Source organism: Dreissena polymorpha, chromosome 11 (assembly GCF_020536995.1).
Source record: "Dreissena polymorpha isolate Duluth1 chromosome 11, UMN_Dpol_1.0, whole genome shotgun sequence".
Lineage (NCBI taxonomy): Eukaryota > Metazoa > Mollusca > Bivalvia > Myida > Dreissenidae > Dreissena > Dreissena polymorpha.
The window spans coordinates 62,762,441-62,784,606 of NC_068365.1; the positions used below are offsets into that span (position 1 = coordinate 62,762,441).

The 22,166-nt window shown below is 35.6% G+C and overlaps 1 protein-coding gene across 1 annotated transcript; it reads left to right on the forward strand.

Moving 5' to 3' along the window:
- The first annotated feature begins 6,220 nt into the window (after positions 1–6,220).
- On the forward strand, positions 6,221–22,095 carry LOC127850876 (uncharacterized). Its single transcript, XM_052384266.1, has 20 exons — positions 6,221–6,269; positions 6,679–6,821; positions 7,163–7,400; positions 7,850–8,083; positions 8,444–8,608; positions 9,343–9,471; positions 9,746–9,925; positions 11,135–11,274; positions 11,942–12,122; positions 12,616–12,789; positions 13,745–13,888; positions 14,215–14,355; positions 14,713–14,898; positions 15,145–15,332; positions 15,651–15,754; positions 15,967–16,201; positions 17,116–17,361; positions 18,652–18,869; positions 19,185–19,493; positions 20,214–22,095. The coding sequence occupies exons 2-20, from the start codon at positions 6,792–6,794 to the stop codon at positions 20,458–20,460; spliced, it is 3,489 nt and encodes a 1,162-aa protein (XP_052240226.1). The 5' UTR covers positions 6,221–6,269; positions 6,679–6,791; the 3' UTR covers positions 20,461–22,095.
- The last annotated feature ends 71 nt before the right edge of the window (positions 22,096–22,166 follow it).

Genomic DNA, 22,166 nt, shown 5'->3' on the forward strand with positions numbered 1-22,166 from the left:
ATTTTGCGGCTCAAAATATGCAGCTCCATGAGATACACATGCATCGCAAATATCAAGTTGCTATCTTCAATATTGCAAATATTATGGCCAATGTAAAAGTTTTCGAACGGACACACGGACTGACAGACAGAGAGACAGACGGACTGGCAGTTCAACTGCTATATGCCACCCTATCGGGGGCATGAAATTCAAAATTTTCAAAATAAATCACATTAGACACATCACAACAAAGTATTAACATAAAGAAAACCAATGATTTGTTTGTATAGATTCTTTAAATTTTATTTTGAATGTAGTATTCGAAGACACGTGTCAGATGCTTATTTGAATGAAATTCCATACGGTTGGTGCACGAAACGAAAACGCTCGCTTTCCATAATTTGCTCTAAACGGAATAGATGATATATCAGTGTGGGTGGTGGATCTAAGAGCGTACATATTGTTATTTACGATATGAATAATATAAGTAAAATAAGAAGGCATTGCGCCTATTACAAACTTATGAACAAAAGATCCACTTAGGAAAGTACTGTTATTAAATGTCAACCAACCAAGTTCTTTGAATAAGGGAGCTGAAGGAGTTGAATATGGTTTATTCAGTATTATTTTAGCAGCTCGTTTTTATTTCGAATTTATTTTACGTAAGTGTGACTGTGTTGCTGAACACCATAATGCGCAACAATAATACATAGTCGTTAATATATATGCGTTGTAAAATAGTTTCTTTGTTTCATAGTTAATAAAAGAGTTAATTCGTTTTAATAAGGTCTGTTAAAAGTTGAGTTTACGACATACACTGTTTATGTGCGATTGCCATGTAAGATGCTCATCAATCGTAACTTAAATTCTTTGATTTGTTCAAGGATAATGCCATTAATATTAAGTCTAAGAGTGTCAGTAGAACTACGAGCTTTTGATAAAATCAACATGTTTGTTTGTTTGAATGAACTGACATGTTATTAATGGAGCACCATGTTGCATTGCTGTCCAAATCGTTTTGCAAATTTAATTTTATCCCACTTTTACAGAGAAATCGGTTGATTAAAGCCCCGTTTATTAAATTTCATCTATAATCAACGGCAAGGCTATAATCAATGGCACTAAATGACGTCATCAACTGCCGAACCGGGACTACTTTTTCCCACGCACCTCGTCACCTGTGTTTGCCAAGTGCATCAATAATAAAAACAATCTCAAATGTTTGTCAATCTTAATGACCATAAAACAAAGGAAAGTAGCAAAAAAACGTGTTTTTTTTGTCATTTATTTTTATTAAAACCTCAAGTATTAGGTAAATGTAACACTATGCAAATAGGTTCTGTCGTTGTTGCTCCCCTTTGAAGAAGTCAGTGCGAGTTGCTCCCCTTTGACCGTAGAAAACAATCGTCTGGACCAAGAAATCCTGTGTTAATTTACAAGCTGTACTCGGATATGCATCCATCTGATTTTTCTTCAAAGCATCTTTTCTACCTGGCAATACGCACAAATGACACTGCATCCCGGTGATTCTTGCGTCAACAATTGGGTGTCAACAAGTTAGGTCAGATGCTGAAGGCCATGGCAAAAGACTCCGGCTTTCTCAAGCACAAGAGAATAACGAACCACTCAGTTCGCAAATTCCTGGTCCAAAAATTTCGAAATACAAATATCCACCCACTGAAACCTTGGCAATAACAGGGCACAAAAATGTCCAGTCCTTAACCAATTATTCCAACATATCTGTTGAACAGCTGCAAAAGTGTTCATTCTTGCTCAGTCCAGTAAATGTAACAATCCAACAGTTCCTCTTGTACACCTTCACGCACCGAAACTATGGCCGAAATGCAGCCTAGACAACCACTGTCTACCGTCGAACAAGTTGATCTTGATGTTCGCCCCACCCAGTCACTTCACGGTTCACCAGCGTTCGAACAACTTTGCCTCACAATTCTTTGGTGCCACTTTCAACATTCAAAATGTTAATGTATATAATTAGCTTAAATCCAAGTAATCTTTGTTATTTCGTCACGAAATAACCACATATTATAACAAAGAAGCAAATAATGTGCACCTCGTGATCGACTCGATAGTTTGATATCGAAAGTGAATTGTGTGTGGTGTTAGGCTACGTTGTAAACAAATGTAGTTCATTGTATATAACAACTTAATGTCATATTGATATCATAAAACTTAAAGATTTGCAATTCAATATGATTAAAATTGTAATTAATAACGCTCGACACTTTTTTACAGAACGATATTCTGATTAAAAAAAATGATTATTTGATCAGCGGTTATTTTTGGAACGCGGAGTAATACACTGACCTTGGTTACACTACAGTCATTATCAAAGTACGACAAACACTCGTGAAAACTTATTTTGTTTAAATAAAAAAAGTTTACTGAATAAAAAGTGGGATAAATAGAATAATAGGTCAGTGTTGATTATAGATCAGGTTTATCATGCTTGGCACGAAAACGAAAAAGCACTCGCCAAGGCTCTAGCTTTTTGTTTTCTAAGCCTCGCATGATAAATTTGATCTATAATCAACACTAACCTATTATTCTCTATGTACATTTTGAATATTATAATCCGATAGTGTAATGTTGAATCGTCTGCGTAAAGATCAATTGTTGAGATTTTAACGAAGGATGGGATGTCATTAATGTAAATAAGAAATAAAATAGGCCCAAGTATAGAGCCTTGTGGTACACCGGTTTTGATATATTGAAACGATGATTTTCTGGAACCTATTTTTATACAGAAAATCATCGTTTTGATGTATCAAAACCGGTGTACCACAAGGCTCTATACATGATATACTAGTTAATATTGTATGTTTATGAAAATGAATCCATAAGAAAAGTTTTATTCCTATGAATACCTCCGTCATCATAATAATTTTAAATCATAAATCTTTAACGACAGAAGCATATTTGTACAGCAGGAACCGACAATAGTGCCATTTACCCTTCGTTGTGCGCCTGGAAATTAGGGCTTTTTTGGGTTAATCTAAAAAAAACGTCACAATTGATTTCATGTGTCTGAACTTAATCTTTGAGTTGTGACCGGGACCTTTGGTCAGAGACCTGGTTTGTACGTGCGCAACTCAGGATGTTAAGGTCTGCTACCAAGCAGATGGAACATTTTCTTCATGCTTAAGACTGTGTTTTGACCTTTGATCCCTTGGTTTTGACCTTAACTGAGGGGATTATTTCATGTGCGTGATCCTGTAACCATACAAATGTGGCAATTCTTCAAAGGTATTTGAAACTAAATCCATATTGGACAATGCTTCGTTCGAAAAATCAGTGTCAGTGGCTGAATTGTAATATTTGCTATAGAACCTCAAGTGTGACCTTGATATGAAATTGACACACCGACTCAGAGTGCTTTTCAATTGTTTTTTTGTATACCAAATTTTTGCTATGGACAAAGTATTGACCTTTCACATAGAACAAACTCTTATATTACTTCCCTATCAATCTATAAGCGCGCATTGTCAGCTAATATATGCGAAGCGAATGCAGCGCATGTGTAGCGATTGTGTCTCGTTTTGGGTTCCGTCAAATCGCGGAACGAAGAATCACTCATCCGTCATTCAGGCGCGGAATAATACTCAGGAAAAAAAGTATTATATTCATTGGACGTAAGGGAATATATCGCTTGCAGCTAGGGGCTTTAACATCTATTATGTTTCGTTGAGTATTATAACAAAGTGGATGACAGGAACGTTGTTTCTTACTAGATAATAACTAAATATGTGAAAACGTGTCAGACACAATATTCGCACTTACTAATTTGATAAGTAAAGGCAGAAATATTCCATCATTGTCGATGTGCCTTTCAGGATATTTAAATAGAAAATATCTTGTTAATCATAAATTTAACTGATAAATTGAAAACAAAAGCGTAATATCTAGTTACCGTTAGTGAACATGAAGTGGCAAACAACTGCATTATTTTTTCCTGTTAAGATAATTACCGGTAAATGGATAAGGCAAAAGCTTTTACGTGCCATCAAATGACATAATATGAGTCAATTTCAGAAAACATTCGACCCTACTAAATCGATAAGCGAATGGTAGAAATATGCCACCATAAGATCCAGCTTTATCCGCTGTTTAAGAAGAGTCAAATTGTTTTATTGGATAGGCTTTACGCTGTACAAACAAGCTTGTCCGGATATTACGTGCGACAATTGTGACATATTGCGAGGATGCGCAAACGCAGGAGAGTCGTATGACGTCACTATCCAATGCTGGAGAACAAACGTCAACTCATACAGTGATTACAACACCGGGTATCCATCTGCGACAAAAACGTTTACCTTCTATGCGAACACGCCGCCGACATTCTACTTTACAGGTATGGCTCTAACAACTTTGTATAGAACGGAACGGACTCTTGTTTATACAACTTTATATATTACTTTACATTCTGACCCTACTACAGTATACAGTTTTGTTATGAATTTATAATTGTGTTCACCAAGCAATAATGAACGGTTTGTTCGACCACTTTAAACAATCTAAAATTATATACTTCATATTGGATTCAACGTACAATTTATGTTTCAATTCATTGGGGACAATGTCATATTTATGCATTTGAAAGCAGGAGTGTGTAATGTTATAATCTTACAGTAACTATTTTTACTTATATATTGAAAATAAAATCTTTACTGGGGGACATATTTGCCAGTGTATTTCCCTTCATGTTGTACCCTTTACCATTCAAGCCGATTGTATTTGTACGCCATATCTGTTTTTAATTTCATATAAATATTTACAGCTGGACAAAGCATCAAGATTTTCCAGAACAACACGTATGAGGGCAAAGTTATCAACCAGATCATTCCGAAGTTCATTGACGAAACCGAGGATAATGACGTCATATCATATTATGTCAGCAGCGAACCTAGGCGTTCATGGATTCATGACAACGACCTCTTTGATTTTAACACAGGTTTTTATATTTCGGAACACATAAGATCTTGTTTGCTACATCAGAAGGTTAACATTTATTTCATAATGACCAGTCGTATATTTATATAAGTTGGATCAGCATGCCGGTTCACATAGCTTTGTATATTTCTATAAATCAAATATATGAATATAGTATGATGCTTTGGAGTCATCGGAGAAGTCATTAAATTCGTCGTTTATTCAACTGTGTGTTGAAAAGAAAAAGGAATAATGTTAAGCGAACACACGATTGATTTCACTTAAAACAAACATAAAAAATGACTGATACACGTATGTGTTTTTCGTAGAAAACGGAGAGATTTACCTGAGCAAGACCCTTGAGTATGAGTTCTCGTACACGTTCGACATGGGCCTGTGTATTGTAGATCGAAGAAGAGACACTGCTTGTCATACTCTCCACATCGAAATGTGTAAGTTCTAATAAAGTACTGCGATTTATGAATTCTGTTCAAAAATCCGATGATATCGAAAACTGTTTTACACATTAACAATATGGTTTAAAACTCTGGGTATATAGATTGACAGGTACTTCTTTTGAAACACTTATCGACTGAAGAGTTCTTTAAAGGAATAGTAAACAATACACTGGGAATGTAAACACGCACAAACACAATGCTTGATGGTAGCATACTGACAATTTTCCAGGGGCCTGCTACCAGACCCCGAATTGCACCGACCAAGAGATCCTTGACCTCAAGGACACCCACGGTATTTTGGAACACAACTCCAATAACTCCCTCTTCGGAATGATTTACCCAACTCCCTCTGACCACTTTCCGTATTTCAGGTAAGTACACAGCCTAAAGCTAAGTTTGTTTCTCATCTGACCTTAATTTCCGACTTATCACTAGTTGTCTGTTACATTTTTTATTAAATTATTAGATTAAAATTTAACAAGCCTTTGCTTTAATTATAAAAAGAGCATGTTGTTACATCCAAAACATTAATTTAAGATACGTTTCTTTCTAACCATATTTCATATGAACAATAAATGTGTTGTTGAACTCGTTAGCAACGTTATAATGTTTGTTTGAGAAATTTCTTGTACTTACTTACCACCACCTCCCCCCAAAAAACAACAACAACACGCACATACAAAAATCACAAAAACAAACAAACACACACAAAAATAACAACAAACACCCCCCTCCCAAAACAACAACAACAACAAACAAACTAGGTTTATTCAATATCAGATATATTATCTTACATCATTGCTCTTCTTTAATAGAAACACGTGGTCTAAACTTGGTCTCTAGACGACGGTGGATTTTCTGAGTCGACCATCGATGCAGACTCGGGTACTGTCTTACGAATGCTGTATCGCTTGTTTCGATTTAAACATGTAGAATGCATACACCTTTCATGCAAAACCCATCTTATTAATGATAACATGATTACAAATTAATAAACGAACGTTACATTTCTTTTGACAATACAAACCTTAATAATTGTCTTATCACTAAGGAAGGGGAAGTTGCATAAAGGGAATTCAAACATACATGTTCATTATTCATTTTATCAGAGATAAATCTTAAGAATGATTTTATTTTACTTTACTTTATTTCTAAGGACATAGATAACATTACTGAAAAATTGTTTTTTAATAAGGTCATAAAAATTGCCAAGCGATGTATTTGAACAAAGTAGGTTATTGGAAAACACACCCATTGCAACATTATCGATGCAAAGTTGTTTTATACTTATTAGGTCACATCTACCTTACTAAGAACATCAGTATCTGGCCCGCCTGGCCGACCAAGTCGTACTTAGAAACGGTCACGGTGAGCAACTCTGAGTCCTGCAATACAACAACGTGTAAAATGAGGGTCACCATCCACTATACAAACTGGGTAAACAGCGCAAAGCAATTTTACAATCGTTTAATATATTATTAAATATCAAAAATATACTACATTGTTTATCCAAATATCAGTTAACATGTACATTCAACTTATAGATACCTTATATACCTTAAACAATTAATACAATGACAAAATGCTATCTCATTTTTGCTTGGTTATTTACACCGCAAAGTCCTATATAAATTCCCAAACTATTTAATATGTCATATATGGTAAATGGGCTATGAATGTTTGTTATCTTAGAAATTAACATTTCTGCCTTATGAATTATTTATTTGTTTCATTTATTAGTTGTTGTAACAATGAAGCATTTTTTACAACTCCTTCAGCCCCCGCACATTATTAGTCTCCCCGCCCAAACCTCGCTACACGAGGACAACGACACTGAGACGTTGCTTCACAACCTCAAGGTGTACGATTACAACTACGATGCGCCTGAGGACGGTCACGACATCGAAGATAACATCACGTGCTGGATTAAGTACGTGCACGACCAGTGGGGAGAGAATGACATGGAGCTGTTTGATCTTCGTCTGGATGACCCCAACGACCAAATAAGATGGGACTGTAAGCGTCATCTGATGAAACAAATGTTCATGTAATGTTAAATAGTGAAGGCATAGAATTGGTAAAGACACCACTTATGTTTTCCATCAACTTTAAGAGACAGAGTCATCCAAAATGAGCTCAAGTTGGATTTTATCTAACATCAAATTTTCGTTAATTGTTTTTCTCAGTTAGTCAAATAGCGTTGTCTTAAGTCATTTAAGTACGACATTCTATGTATTTTTGAGTATTTAGGAATTTATACTTATATTGAATTTAAACAATTACTGTGGTACTGATATCTGTAACATAGGTATAACGTATTTTGCCGTAATATGATCATTGTCTGTTTAAGCTCATGTGCCTTTTCAGACAATTTAAAAAAATTTCAATTTCTTATTCATAGCATCAAAACATTCAATACGGTTAATATTTGAGCTTTGTCGAATCACGGTATATCTATTTTGTAGCATATAAATTATACAAGAAAGAATGCACCGTCCCTACATCCCAGTACTCTCCCCCATGCGGATACAAACGCGAGAATTACACGTGTCCGAAGCATAGCGGTTGTATGACGCACAACGTGACGCAATGGTACAACGTGTCAATCATGTGTAAAGACGGATACGGAGCCATTGACAACAGGAACTTTACGTTTTATCCCACACGCAACCAGGCCCCAACGTGGAGGAATCTACCCAGTAAGTTGACGTTTCTCTACGTAATGGGCTGAATAACAAAGCATGCGTTTAGTGATAATGTAAAAGTTGCAGCTCGCGCAGTTGCATCACATGGAATTTATCAACTATTAATGTTTGACGTACACAATTTGATTTTACTAATTATTCAGAATTTGGAGAATACAGTTAATCATTGTACATAAAAAGGCTAAATTAAGTATCTTGTCTGTCAGCCTCGTAAAATACATGTCTTTTATGTACGTGTGCATCACCATGTATCCCCATTGTGTTAAGAACACCTGTTTTCCAGTCCGCCAGGTACAATTATTGTTTAAAAATGTTTAATACAAATGACCCAATATATGTTATCATTCTGTTCAGAACACCTGGACTTGGATCTCAAGCAAGGCAGTGAGGAGGACATTATATTCTCCATAATGTACCAGGATGAAGAGAACGAGAATCTCACCTACGAGTACAAGTTCATGAAGAACGACGGCACCGTTACCGCGTACTTCCGGGGTGATCCTAGCGGCAACTACTTCAGTAGGTTTCACTTTTTGCCATCTCGTTCATTTATAGTCAAACTTGCCCTCTCAGCGATGGAATCTGAGCAAAAAATGGCGCCGTCTTGCTATTAAATACCGAGAGTAAACCTTAAGTATGGTTCTAGCACAACAATCTCAACCTCATCCTGTTTTTCTTTATTCACGAGTATATTTGAATGTGTAAGAATTTCATGGGTTATAAAAACAGGTAAATTAGGCCGATTATAAATAAGATTGCCGTCGAAGTTTCATCAAAAGCGGATTAGTCATATAAGTTATCTTATGCGGGACGAACAAAATTGTGATCAAGACAAAGTAACGATTTCATAGATATTTTACAGTTTATTACAATATTATTATATACGCCGTCACGAATATATTATAAATGTGTTTAAAATAGATTTGACCATTTTCATATAATTAAATGTAATTCATACGCTTGTTATAGTTTTGGGAATGTCAACATCCCAACTGGTGTTTGACTAAACGATAAGCAGTTTTAACGGTTACACCTTTTCACCAATTGTTTTCGTGGATTTCTTACAAACCATAACTATCCCTTTCTGTGTGAATAGCATATCTAGTAGTTTCGCAGAAAAGGTGTCATGAAATCGCGGTTCCAAAAAATAAAAAGGAAATTCGCGCAAAAATGGACTTTTCGACAAAACGTCGACGGAAATGCTAAAGAAGTAATTGTATTTAGTAAAACGACCTTTTTCTTTATTCTATTAGACCAGCTCGGTAACATTTCACTCACGACGTACCTCTATGATGTTCCCAAAAACACGTCATATACCATCGAGATTTGTGGACACGAGAGACGTAACGAGATATGCGAACTTCTCACTATTGACCTAGAGGGTAATTATATAGATTTACTAAAAGTGATGGATGCGGTATGATGTTTGATTTTCTAAGATTTTTTCTTTTTTTTTAATACTATTTTAAGTTTTTGAAAAAAGCTCTATGATAAAATTACTTAAATATTATTTTAGATTTGGTGCAAGTTGTCTACAATAATCGATAAAAAACAGACTTAATATATTTTTGTGTTCTTTTGCATGTTGTACTTGCTGCTACTCATTGTATTACACTATATGTTGTGCGCACTACGTGGATATGTTTCTATTAAAAGATTATTGTGGCCCTGTTCCAACCTGTTCATCTTTGGAGAAGACAGTAACCACAGAGGAACCGGTTCCGAGTACTTTGTTTGACGTCAAAACTGCCGTTGCGAATTACGCGAGCTACTCTAACATCACATTCACTCTGACGTCACGTTCAGCTAACACGTTTGAAATTGACGAAAACACAGGTATGTTTGGAGTTTTGTAAATATAAGAAAGTAGTTAACATATTCAATTTAAGTATTTTCATTAAAAAGTTTTTCTGATTTATACCGGAATATTGATATTGTAAGCTTGGATTTGAATGCGAATTGTATTCTTATCAAGTGAACAAAAATACCGAAACAATCTTCCGAACTCGATGATTTGTTTGGTTATTGAAAAATGTTCTGAAAATTACTAATTATTTTATGAGATCCTGTCCACTTCTAATAAAGAGGCGTCAGATTGGTGATGATTTTAATGATATTTATGCACTGTGTAGATGTAAGCACGAAAGGATAAGATAAACTCAAAGTTGTGATGTGAATGAAATAATTTTAGAAACGGCAACCAAACAAACAAATCCATGTCGACATGTGCAGAAAGCGTTAACAGATTCTTGTATGACGAGTCGTTAACACATTGTTGTATTGATAATATATGCTTTAAAAAGGCTTCATTTGAATCAACAACCTTCAGTTGCTACGGAAAATGCAATACTAGAGTCTATTGGCTAGCAAACGTAAATATATGTCACCTTCTAAAAGATTAAATACTAACATTTTTGTCGGGAAATACAATACACTGTCGGCTTTTATGGCATGTTTTTTTTTTCAAATATAAGTTTTGATCTAATAATTATGAAAAACAAACGAACCTATTTTTATTTTAAATAAAAATGTGTCGTTGTTTAGCGTGGGTATGTTTTCTTACCGATTCGTGACAAGATTATTGCAGGCAACTTAGTTTTACATTTTAATAATGTTGATTAGGAATCCTGTACAAGCGTTTCACATTAGATTTTTACGTTTACTTGTTTTAATTGTTATTTATATGAGTCGCGTTCTGAGAAAATTTGGCATATTGCATGTTCGTAAAGTGTCATCCCAGATTAGCCTTTGCAGTCCGCACAGGCTAATCAGGTACGACACTTTCCGCCTTAATTGGATTTTTGCTAAGAAGAGACTTTATTTAAGCGAAAAATGTCATAAAAGCGGAAAGTGTCGTCTCTGATTAGCCTGTGCGGATTGCACAGGCTAATCCGGGACGACACTTGACGCACATGCATTAAGTCCAGTTTTCTTAGGACAAGGCTCATATTATCATATTGCCTACATATCATACACAGTATGCCCATTATTTTTTTTTAATTTAATTCACGAACACCTGTGTGCGGTATATTCAAACAATTCCAGGAATTGTAACGCTACTCTCGACGCTAACTGCCAGCTACCCGTCTAGTACGTACGTCCTGAACGCATTTGTGAGAGACGCCCAGTCGTGTCACTATTACTCAGTGTGCCCATTGACGTTACACGTGACCTACGTCAACCATGTAAGTAAAGAAAGTTTGTCAATTGACGTTACACGTGACTTACGTTAACAATGTAAGTAAAGAAGATTAGTCCATTGACGTTACACGAGAACGACGTAAAAAAAGTCAGTAAATATAATTATTGCCTATTAAAATATAAATTAAGTGCAGCATATGTTGATGATTGTTGTTTAAGTTCATACCATTTACGCATATAAATTGAATACACGTTTTAGAATAATGCTGCTATTTGAATACCCTAATTAGCTTGTATTATAATGTGTTGAGGTTATGATATGTCATAAGCGTTTTGCGCATTTTTAAGAGTGTCATTAAATTCCTACAATGCCTTAATGGAATTCAATCAAAGGACTAAAGAGCTTTATGTAAATAGAGTGTCTCTAGCAGTGCCCCAACACGTGTCATCAATTTCAAATGATGCTTTGTTTATTAGCGAAGCTGTATTTTAAGTATGAGTTCACGGCAAAAGTTTAATTTCTCTAACTGATTGACAGTTTACAAATATTTTTAAATATATGACAACAAAGTTGTCTTTTTGACAATCTGTAAACAAGCTCCTTTAAACTAAAGTGTATAGTCCAAACTATTCACATTAATTGTGTATCGTTAAAGATGCATTACCATGTTGGCAACACTGGGAATAATTTCAAAATTTTATTGTATTTAGGCGCTGAAGATAATTAACTCTGTGACGACAACAGCTATACATGAAGATGAAGCCAAAACCCTCACATTGTTCACCATAGAAACGAGTGATCTTAACGATGACGACGACGTCACATGTGCAATGACAAACCCTTCAGTCAACAAACCATTCTATGTTACGGAAACATTTTCGACATCGCAAGGTGAGTGCCCAAAGGGGACAAGGAAATAAAAATGCATAACCAATGCATAGTTTTTGTTTTGTGATAGTGATAGAAACATAGCTGAAGCGTAGAATGGACATATCATGTAACACAAATTTTTACTAGCAACAAAGGCAAATCAGGGCTGTGTTACATGATGTACAAAACATTATTTTATACAAAATTCACCGGTTATACTATGTTAAACCAACACACGGGACTAGGCTTCGGTTATGCTTATAAAGCGAGCACTGCTTGAAGTTTTTGTTTCCGCTTTACATATGTATCTAGTATAGTGCACATAACTTTCACTATATACTTTACTAACGATGTACTAGCGTAATGTTTCAGCCCATCTTATCGTAGTATGTGTACGCTTACATTTTGTTTAACTATGCATGAACTCTGACAATGTTTTTTTTAAATGATATTCGGGTCACATTACTTACAATTTATACTTGCGGTAGTGTGAAGCGTATAAATGTCCTTTAAGTGTACGTGGTCAAGAACTACATCGCTGGAACGGATGTAACCAAGAAACTGTCGTCTGCCAAGACGGTCTACACACTTGACGTCAATTGCACGGACCGATACGGTGCCGGAGAAGTGAAAACGTTCACTATAAATGTGGCGCTGAACCAACCACCAGTACTTCAACAGCTTCATGGTAATGTGGGATAATACACGCAGGACATAATTGAGCATTCCAAGAGTAAATACATTTTAAGGTCTGTCACACTAACACAAAAATGGAAAAAAGCAGCAAATTACGTAAATAGTCCATAAGCGTCGTGTATCATTATCGTTTTAACGTATTTTCTTAGACCATTTAAAAAGCATGGTCATTATAAATGCTATTTACTCAACTTGTATATGCAGTGATATGGGATTTTGTTTTTGAATAAAATGTGGTATTTATTTGAAATGACTATTCGAGTGTAAGGTCATTCTTTTTTATCTCATTCTCTAATCAACATATGCATATGAAAAAGGAAGATTAAACATACTTGATTATCTTTCTTTAATGGTACAATCCATTAAATGTTGTTAACATCAATAAAATAAACGACCAATATTACGCCTGCTGACACGTTAACTCGTATTTGTTACAGAACCTTACATTCGTCCATGTGTCGTAAATCCTAACAACATTGATGTCAGTTCTAAACAACTGTTGCAATTACTGTAAAAACGTATTTTTCGTTGGTGTTCTGATGTAGTTACGCAGAGCTTTTATTTGACTTTAATACATGTTTTAACTGTTTGGAAAAAGTCATATCGTATATAGATGTACCCGCTTTAGTTTAAATACTGCTACGTGGATAGTTTCTGTGTCTTTAACATCTTTCAGTGCGGGAACCGAATTTTAAAGGCCTTTGCAAACAGTTTGGATCCAGATGAGACGCCACATAACGTGGCGTCTCATCTGGATCCAAACTGTTTGCTATTCTGATAGTATTCTTTGAAAAAAATCGAAGAAAATGCTAATTTTAGAAATTCGGCAGACGACATTTTAGCAGACGACAAATTTCCCAGCATGCAAAGGGTTTAAGAGGCACGCTCTATTCAAACTTTCTTACGCCGATCCACCTTAGCCAATGGTTTTGCGACGTGACTTTCAGGTTTGGTCTCTCGTAATGTTGATCAGTCCACGATGTTCAGTGGAAGCACGCTGATTACGGAGCAAGCATTCGACGAGGAAAGGGATACCTTGGTGTACACTTGTTATGTGAACAACTCCAATGTACCGCTGAAATGCGACGTCGGTAAATTGCTAATCAATTCAAATAGCTTTCAATTTAATGTACATTTAACCGTTACAGTTGGAAGCACACGACGCTAACTTCAATTCAAATAAAGGAATCAAATTAGGCAGTTGAAATCTTTAAAACATTTACTTCCTTTTAAGCATTGATATCCATACATATCACGCTATGTGCAATTATTTTTCCACAGTTTGTTTCTCCTCAAACGACTTAACTATCACCAAATATAAATATGATATTTATCATAATTTTAAACGTTGGTTTAACATCATTTGATGGTTAACTCTGATACTGATTGTTAGCCAACATTGGGTATGTCATTTCAGTGTCGGATACCCTCCAGGTGAAGCTACGGCGCAACGTTAGCATATCCAGTGAAATCGGAGACGTTTACAGCATGAAAGTGTGTGTTGGTGACGCTAAACATCCCCTTGCTGACTGCGGGACCCTTCAATTAAACTTCACAAGTACTTTTACGCTTATTAACGAGTTATATTTGATATATTTCAGACCTTTTATATATTTCACAAAAGCAAGGTTCTTCACAGTAAAGTTGTGGTAATAAAAACAACCTTATTCTGCATAGAATTGGTAAGACATTTATGAAATACTTTGCAATTATTGAAGTTTTATGTGTGTTTATTTTGGATATTTCTTAAGTGTGTGTGTTGTGCTTCGTTCGGAAATTAATTCAAATTTTCTATTGAAAAGATTTATAATTTTGTCCCAGCGATACATGCAACCACCGGTAAGATGATAAACATTGTTCGCTCGCCTTTAAGTTTTAAGCATTTGATAAGTTATACACGTGCACTTCGTTACAGCACAGCATTCCTATCCATCCATCAGCAATCTTCCTGCTGAAGTCGAAGTACCGGAAGACGCTGCCATTGGCTACACGGTGTTCACAGCCACTGTGTCAGACACAGACATTCCGGCGGAAATTCATACGTTGTTCTTGAATAATAGATCAAATGACACAATTGGCTATTTTGAATTAGATAGATACGGTTAGTTGTCACGTGGTTTTACACCCTTATACTGCAATACCTTTGTTATTAAGAGAGTACGGACAGACACACTTTTTTTACGGAGGTTTCTACGAATAGTATTACTGGCGGACGTATAATACCTAACGCATAAAATGTATGGCATTCTTTGTTTCTTCTTTGCTTTACTCGAATATACTTGGGATGACATTGCCTAACTTGTAATTAGACGTGACCTTTCGCTGCAATCATTTATCATATTTATAGCGGGAAGTATAACGCTGTTGAAGGCGCTCGACTACGAGACCAAGAAGAGGTATACATTGCGGCTAACAGTGCAAGACCCCTTCCTTGTCAGTCCCGAGTTGTACAAGCTGGTGATCAAGGTCAAGGACGTAAACGAGCAGAACTACTTAACGGCGAAGAATCGAAGCATCACTTTCAAGGAGAACGCGGTATGATAACTTTACCCGGTCAGACGAAGTAGAAGCAAACAATGTCGGAGTAGTAATAGTTGTACTTATAGGAGTAGCTTTTGTTATTTACAGGGGTGTTAGTTACATGTTGATCTCGAATTAAAAGTCTTCATTCACGGAGTTGCGGTATTTCCGTAAGAATGTTTCGCGGAAATTCAGAGGCTGAAAACATGCATCTTCAGATTGTTTACTAGATTTATTATATCTGTCGTAAGTCTTTTAAAATTGTTACTCAACACTATATAATATGGATCGCTTAGATTACTGAGATAATATTTTGCATATTTTGTTCTAAAGAAAGTTGGCAGAATATTTCATATCGGACTGGAATGCACGGACTTTGATGAGGAAGATACCCAAACCATAACGATTGCCGGAGGGGACCATGTGGAATATTTTCTGTAAGTTGAATTAAATATATAAACCGAATATATTTGTCCTTAATATGCCAAGACACGATTCATTCATTAATAACATTAACGTCCTGATGTCAGAATAACGGATCTCATGAGTATACTTTTATACGTATTTATCTGCGACGTAAGTTACATACGTTTAGTCTTAAATATTATTAATATTTAACTGAAATAAACACTTTACATGAATATTTAAGCTATAACATAACAACTAGAAAAATCCACCTGGCCAAAGAGTGGGACCTTGATGACAGCATCTCAAATCTTCCTAGCACTACGACGTTAACCATACGTTGCACGGACAGCGCAATGCACACGTCTGATGTCGACATAGTGTTCAATATCGAGGACGTCAATGATCAGAAACCCTCGTTTATACTTGACAAATCAATCAGCAACAATACTCTGTCTGACGGATCCGTTGCTATCAAGGTAAGAAATTAACGCTGATGTGTGATATTATTCAAGCCAACATCAATTTAACTTCCGGTTTTGACTTTCGCTAGATTAGAATACCTCTATTTGTTCCTTACACAAAGAACGATAAGTATTGCAATTTATATTTGATGTAAAACAAACCATGTGCTTAATTGGGAAACTAATATGTTATGTGATGCCATGTGTTGCATTATTTTTATATATTGTTACACCGATAATGGTTTATGAGCACATATTAAACGATGTGTAAGCAATGGGATGAGTATTAAATGAATTTAAATTAAGTATATCATTAAAATAAAAACGATCAAACGTGTGTTTATCGGTGTTGAACATAGTGTGCTTATAGTTTAAAGACGTCTTATTAAACGCCAATTGACACAAACGTATTACTATGATAAGCACGTGTCCATTATGATAAGTATTTGTCGTATAACGTATATTAAATTTATCCCAGTGTTCATTGATTAGCAAGTACATGTATATACAAATGTACTGAAAAAAGTATGGATGTTGGAGTTGCCAATGAGCTAATGAGGCTATGTTCAGCATGATGCACATTTGATCTCTCTAAATTGACACCGTTTAGTTTACACACGTTATCAGTTTTGTTATTATTAATATCTTTGCAAGTCATCCAAAATGATTTCCAAGTGTATTTTACTTGCATTTTCTGTCTTTGAATCAAAACATGGCTTTGTAAAGAATTCAGTGTATATTGATTGTTTTCATGTATGGTTTCTATGTATGTGAAAGTCGTTGCATTTTTTGTGTGAACGCAATGCTAACTTTATCAATTTAATGTATACCGAAAACTTTCTAAAGTAGCTAAGATTAACGCGCCTTGTAGGAGAATTCAATGAGAGTACATACATGAAGTCTATTATGTCGCCTTTTTTACAATCCAGGTTGATTCTTCAACAAGTCCCAGCGAGCCGCTTTTAACAGTGACATGCGTAGATGGCGAAAAGGGTAACCACGGCGCATGCGCATTCAGTATCCTTGGCAACGGTCTAGGCAGACGATACTTCGAGTTGCGATCTGTGACGACCGCGGGGCGACGAAAGAGAGCTGGAGTGAAAAATTCGGCTGTTTTGTATCTGAGGGAGGAGATGAAATTGAATTACAACAAGAATTTTCAATTCTATGTCAAAGTATGTGCATTCGTATTATTATAAACAATACATGTTTAAAATGTGATTTAACGTGAATAAAATTCTTTACATTATAAAAGCACAATTATGCTTGAATAGAACTTTAATAACTTTGTAAAATGGAAATTTTTGTTAATATACATAAATTAAAAATATGTTTATTAAATGCGTCCATGTGCCACACATTGAATTAAACTTGTGGCGAATATTACAGCAATAACATAAAATCAACAACAATTAATACCTTAAGAATTTACCAAATGAAAGTTTTTATCCTAGACATGCTACGTCACGCATATGATGACTTCTAGCCTGACATTACTATGTAACTCATATGATGACTTCTAGCCTGACATTGCTACGTCACTCATATGATGTCTTCTAGCCTGACATTGCTACGTCACTCATATGATGACTTATAGCCTGACATTGCTACGTCACTCATATGATGACTTCTAGCCTGACATTGCTACGTCACTTATATGATGACTTCTAGCCTGACATTGCTACGTCACTCATATGATGACTTCTAGCCTGACATTTCCACGTCACTCATATGAGGTCTTCTTGCCTGACATTACTACGTCACTCATATGATGACTTCTAGCCTGACATTGTTACGTCACTCATATGATGACTTCTAGCCTGACATGCTACGTCACTCATATAATGACTTCTAGCCTGACATTTCTACGTCACTCATATGATGACTTCTAGCCTGACATTGCTACGTCACTCATATGATGACTTCTGTCCTGTTATTGCTATGTCACGCATATGATGATTTCTATCTTAACATTGCTGCGTCACGCATATGATGACTTCTATCTTGACATTGCTACGTCACGCATATCATGACTCCTATCTTAGATTGTTGATTTTTTCTTGGTTGAGAGAGAAATATTAAACCTATGTAATATGAACGGATCAAATCAACGCAATTCATAAACATATCGAAACATGCTACAAACATTTTATGATAAATCATGAATCAAAAAGCACATTGCACAGATATATAAGCTTCGAATCGGAAGTTTATCGGCGTCACATAATTTCCGCAGTGCTAAGCTTGCTTCAACTGCAGTTTTACCATTGAATACAATTCAATAAGCTCGCGTCTAAATCAGAGAACACCGTGTGAACATAATGTACGCCACATATTGAAGCGTACGCTTCGAGGTATGCTTTGTCCACCAATTCACTAATCTTGAGTGCACGGTTTCAATATTATTGAATGCCGTACAACTAGCACAATCTCAGAAATATGGCATACTTGTATTTTGTTGCCAGGTTTCCGACGGCGGTACGCCTGCCCAATTCACCACCGTGATGTTGACAGCTAACTTCACGGCCACGGTTGACCCTCCAAAGGCTGCGAAAAGCACCACGTGTTCGGGATCTTCCGCCTGCTCAACCCTATATGCGATACTCGCCATAGAGCTGGCGATGGTTGCGGGTCTGAGCGTCTACACCGTGTACTCTTTGTTCTGTAAGAACAAGAATAAGATGTAAGTTGAGAGCCAGTTTACTTACTTCTACTTGAGATCAGTTAAAATGTTCGTTTGTATGAATTTGAAAATGGCCATGTTATAATACTATTTTATAGTGGAAAGTCAGCATTTATATAGAAAACTTGACTATTTAGGAATGTTTTACGCTATTAATCCGTAGAACATTAACTTTAATATTGCCAACTTAATGATTCGGTAATTACATTGACACGAACATCGTACCGTCATCGCATGACCTGTAAATTACTGTATTGATGTTGTTAAGTTACTACAATTCCAACACAATATGTGTAAGTTTTTTATTGTTCGCAGCGACAACTTGGCACTACAAGAGGCTGTATCAAAAGACGTAAAAAGGAGACAATTTTCCAACTCGAAACATCGGACGACTACGTTCTTGTACGGGGAAACCATTCCGGGGAAGGGGAAGGCTGGACTAGGAACTTTCCTACACGGACCTGATTCAATGCCTGGGATGAGCACAAGCATCATGGCTAGACGGGAGTACAGAACAAGTAGCAGCAGCAGTGAGAGTAGTTCAGATGAGGATGATTGGATAACTCCGACACCTCGCGAAATGCCTTCACGACCACAAGTTAGAAGGATTGGAGAGTCCACTAGGTGAATTATATTTGGTTTGGCGATACATATTATTAGCGATATCATTCATTATTGGCGCCGTATTTATGGTTAGATGGAACTGTTTGAAAACTTGTTTTCTGCTTAGATACGTTAAGTACAAACAAGTTTCGCCCTCACGTCACCTTTTGTGACATTCTTCTTTTTTAGTTGATAAAACTAAGTGTAATAAACCCTATATATCGTCTCGGGAGATTTCCGCGATTGCGGAAAGTGTCACTGGGACGAAAATCATTAGGAAAACGAATTTTGTACTGAGCTTTTATATGTGTCGCGCACTGAGAAAAAGGGGGTTCAATTCATGGGCGTAAAAAGTCCTTTAAAATTAATGTTTGCAGACCACACAGGCTTATCAGGGACGACATTTTCCAATTTTATTATATTTTCTGTTTAAAGAAAGTCTCTTTTTAGCAAAAATAAAGTTTATGCGGAAGGTGTTGTCCCTGATTAGCCTGTGCGAACTGCACAGGCTAATCTGGGACGACACTTGACGCACATGCATTTAACCCCCTTTTCACAGAGCACAGCTTATATAAATGAAACCTTGGTGTTGAGCAGCTATTTCATAAAGTCTTATATATTTATTAGTCAATAAATTATATTATTATGATTGAAAATACAATACCGTAAATATCATCGATATGCCTTATTTTTGAGCTAACTTTCAATTTGAAGTGCATCTAAGTTTTATTTATTATTCAGGTTTGAAGCACCATTTAGCTCCAATAGAGACCCTACGCTAATGCGACACATTTATTCAAGCAACACGTTTCTTAACGGCAGACTTGCGGAAAACTCCAACACCCGCAGGAGCCAATCGTTCTCACAGTCACGTGATCCTGTGACTGGTGCCAATCTGGTGAAAGCATCCTCTTCGTTATCCAACACGGATTACGAAACCGGCCTTCCTGCTCCTATCTATTCTTCGGATATGAGTTTTAGAATATGAGAAGGACTCGCTAGGCATAAATGGGTTAATAATCTTCGAAACTTTTCACACGAAGATATATGTTTTTTATTTTATTTTTAGATTTTGAACATTATTATACAAGTTTTCATGTCTCATCATGTATGACTGGAATACGTGTAAGTTGATTATTTATAATGAAAAAATGATAAACTTGTGATTGTTTGCAATACGCGTTTGTTTAATACAAATAAATAACTTACACGCCCTTTTTATTAAAAATATTTATAATTGGATTGTTTGCAATACGCGTTTGTTTAATACAAATAAATAACTTACACGCCCTTTTTATTAAAAATATTTATAATTGGATTTAATATTTGTCATGTATGTTTGTTTTCGAATGTGATTAAGTACCATGCAGGCCGTATCGTTGTAGATGTTGTTTTTGTAGTGTTGTATGCGTTGTGTTGTTATTTTGTGTCACATGCTGATAGATTGATAATTTGTTTTATGTTTTTGCAGAAATTCATGCGTTACGTTGTTATTGGCTCTTGCCAAACGTTATTCTAGTTTTCATTTATTTACATTATGGTTGGTACACAAGTATCTTTTTAAATCCGGAGCACAACGAAACCTGCACAACTCAAATGTATTGCTGTATTGCAAATTAACTTCGATAAATTAAAGGATAGCAGCAAAATACATTTATTTTGACAAACACACAATTCTACACCCCACCAAATATTTTTGTTTGTTTTAATTTGAAAACAAAACCGTTATGCCAGGGTATCGTATAAAAACCGTCTATGTTGATATTTCTAAAATATATGTTGCATTAAATACACAATAACCGGAAACATTCAATTATACAATATTGAATAACTAAAATTGTAAAAAAAACAACAACGAACAAACACATATTAATGTTTATAGCTGAAAAATAACCCATTTATGCCTAGCGTCTAGAAAAAAAGGCATTGGCAAACAGCGTACACCCAGACGAGACGCCGCATGATCAGGGTCTTCGCTGTTTGCTTAAAGGAATTTCTGGTAGAAATATTCTAGATATAGAAATAAATATACTAGACATCCCTAATTTCGGAAATAAATTGATCCAATTTTGAAGGAGGGGAGAGTCCACTAGGCATAAATGGGTTAATCACTTGATTATAACGTTTGTTAGGCAACTACAGACTATACGTCTCAAGTCAATCTATCGAGTTTCTTTTGATCAAGGAAGGAAACTCATACAGATCTCGATACTCACTCCTCATAACGTTATCTCAAATTTAACGCTGTTTGCCAAGGCCTTTAATTCTAGACGCTAGGCAGAAATAGGTTAACTGTTAATTTAACGGCATACACTGCATTCACACGTACAATCTTTGTTTCTTTGAACTAGTGTTGTTTGTACATCTTCGTTTTTTATGCAAACAATTGTTTTATGTAACATATTACAACTTTGTACATATGGTTTGGAGTCGAAAATGTGGAATACATACAATAAAACAGAAATGTCTAACAAAAAGATTAAATGATGTTAAGCTAACAGATTGAATATTACTTTCTTAATGATTATAATGTAAACCACTTTAAATTTGTTGTACTTGCTTATTTCACCTTTAAGTCGCTTGATTTTTTTATGTAGCGTATTGCATATGTTTGTAAACAATGTTTCATTCGTGTAAGGACAGTTGATTCATCAATAAATAGTACGTATCACATGTTCTATGCTTTGTATTCAC

What these genes read in the sequence shown, in the direction of transcription:
- LOC127850876 (XM_052384266.1), top strand. Translation starts at nt 6,792, where the DNA reads ATGAGGGTCACCATCCACTATACAAACTGG. An exon ending in CCATCCACTATACAAACTGG is followed by an intron (nt 6,822 to 7,162) that starts GTAAACAGCGCA and finishes CAACTCCTTCAG; the next exon opens with CCCCCGCACATTATTAGTCT. An exon ending in AGTACTTCAACAGCTTCATG is followed by an intron (nt 12,790 to 13,744) that starts GTAATGTGGGAT and finishes CGTGACTTTCAG; the next exon opens with GTTTGGTCTCTCGTAATGTT.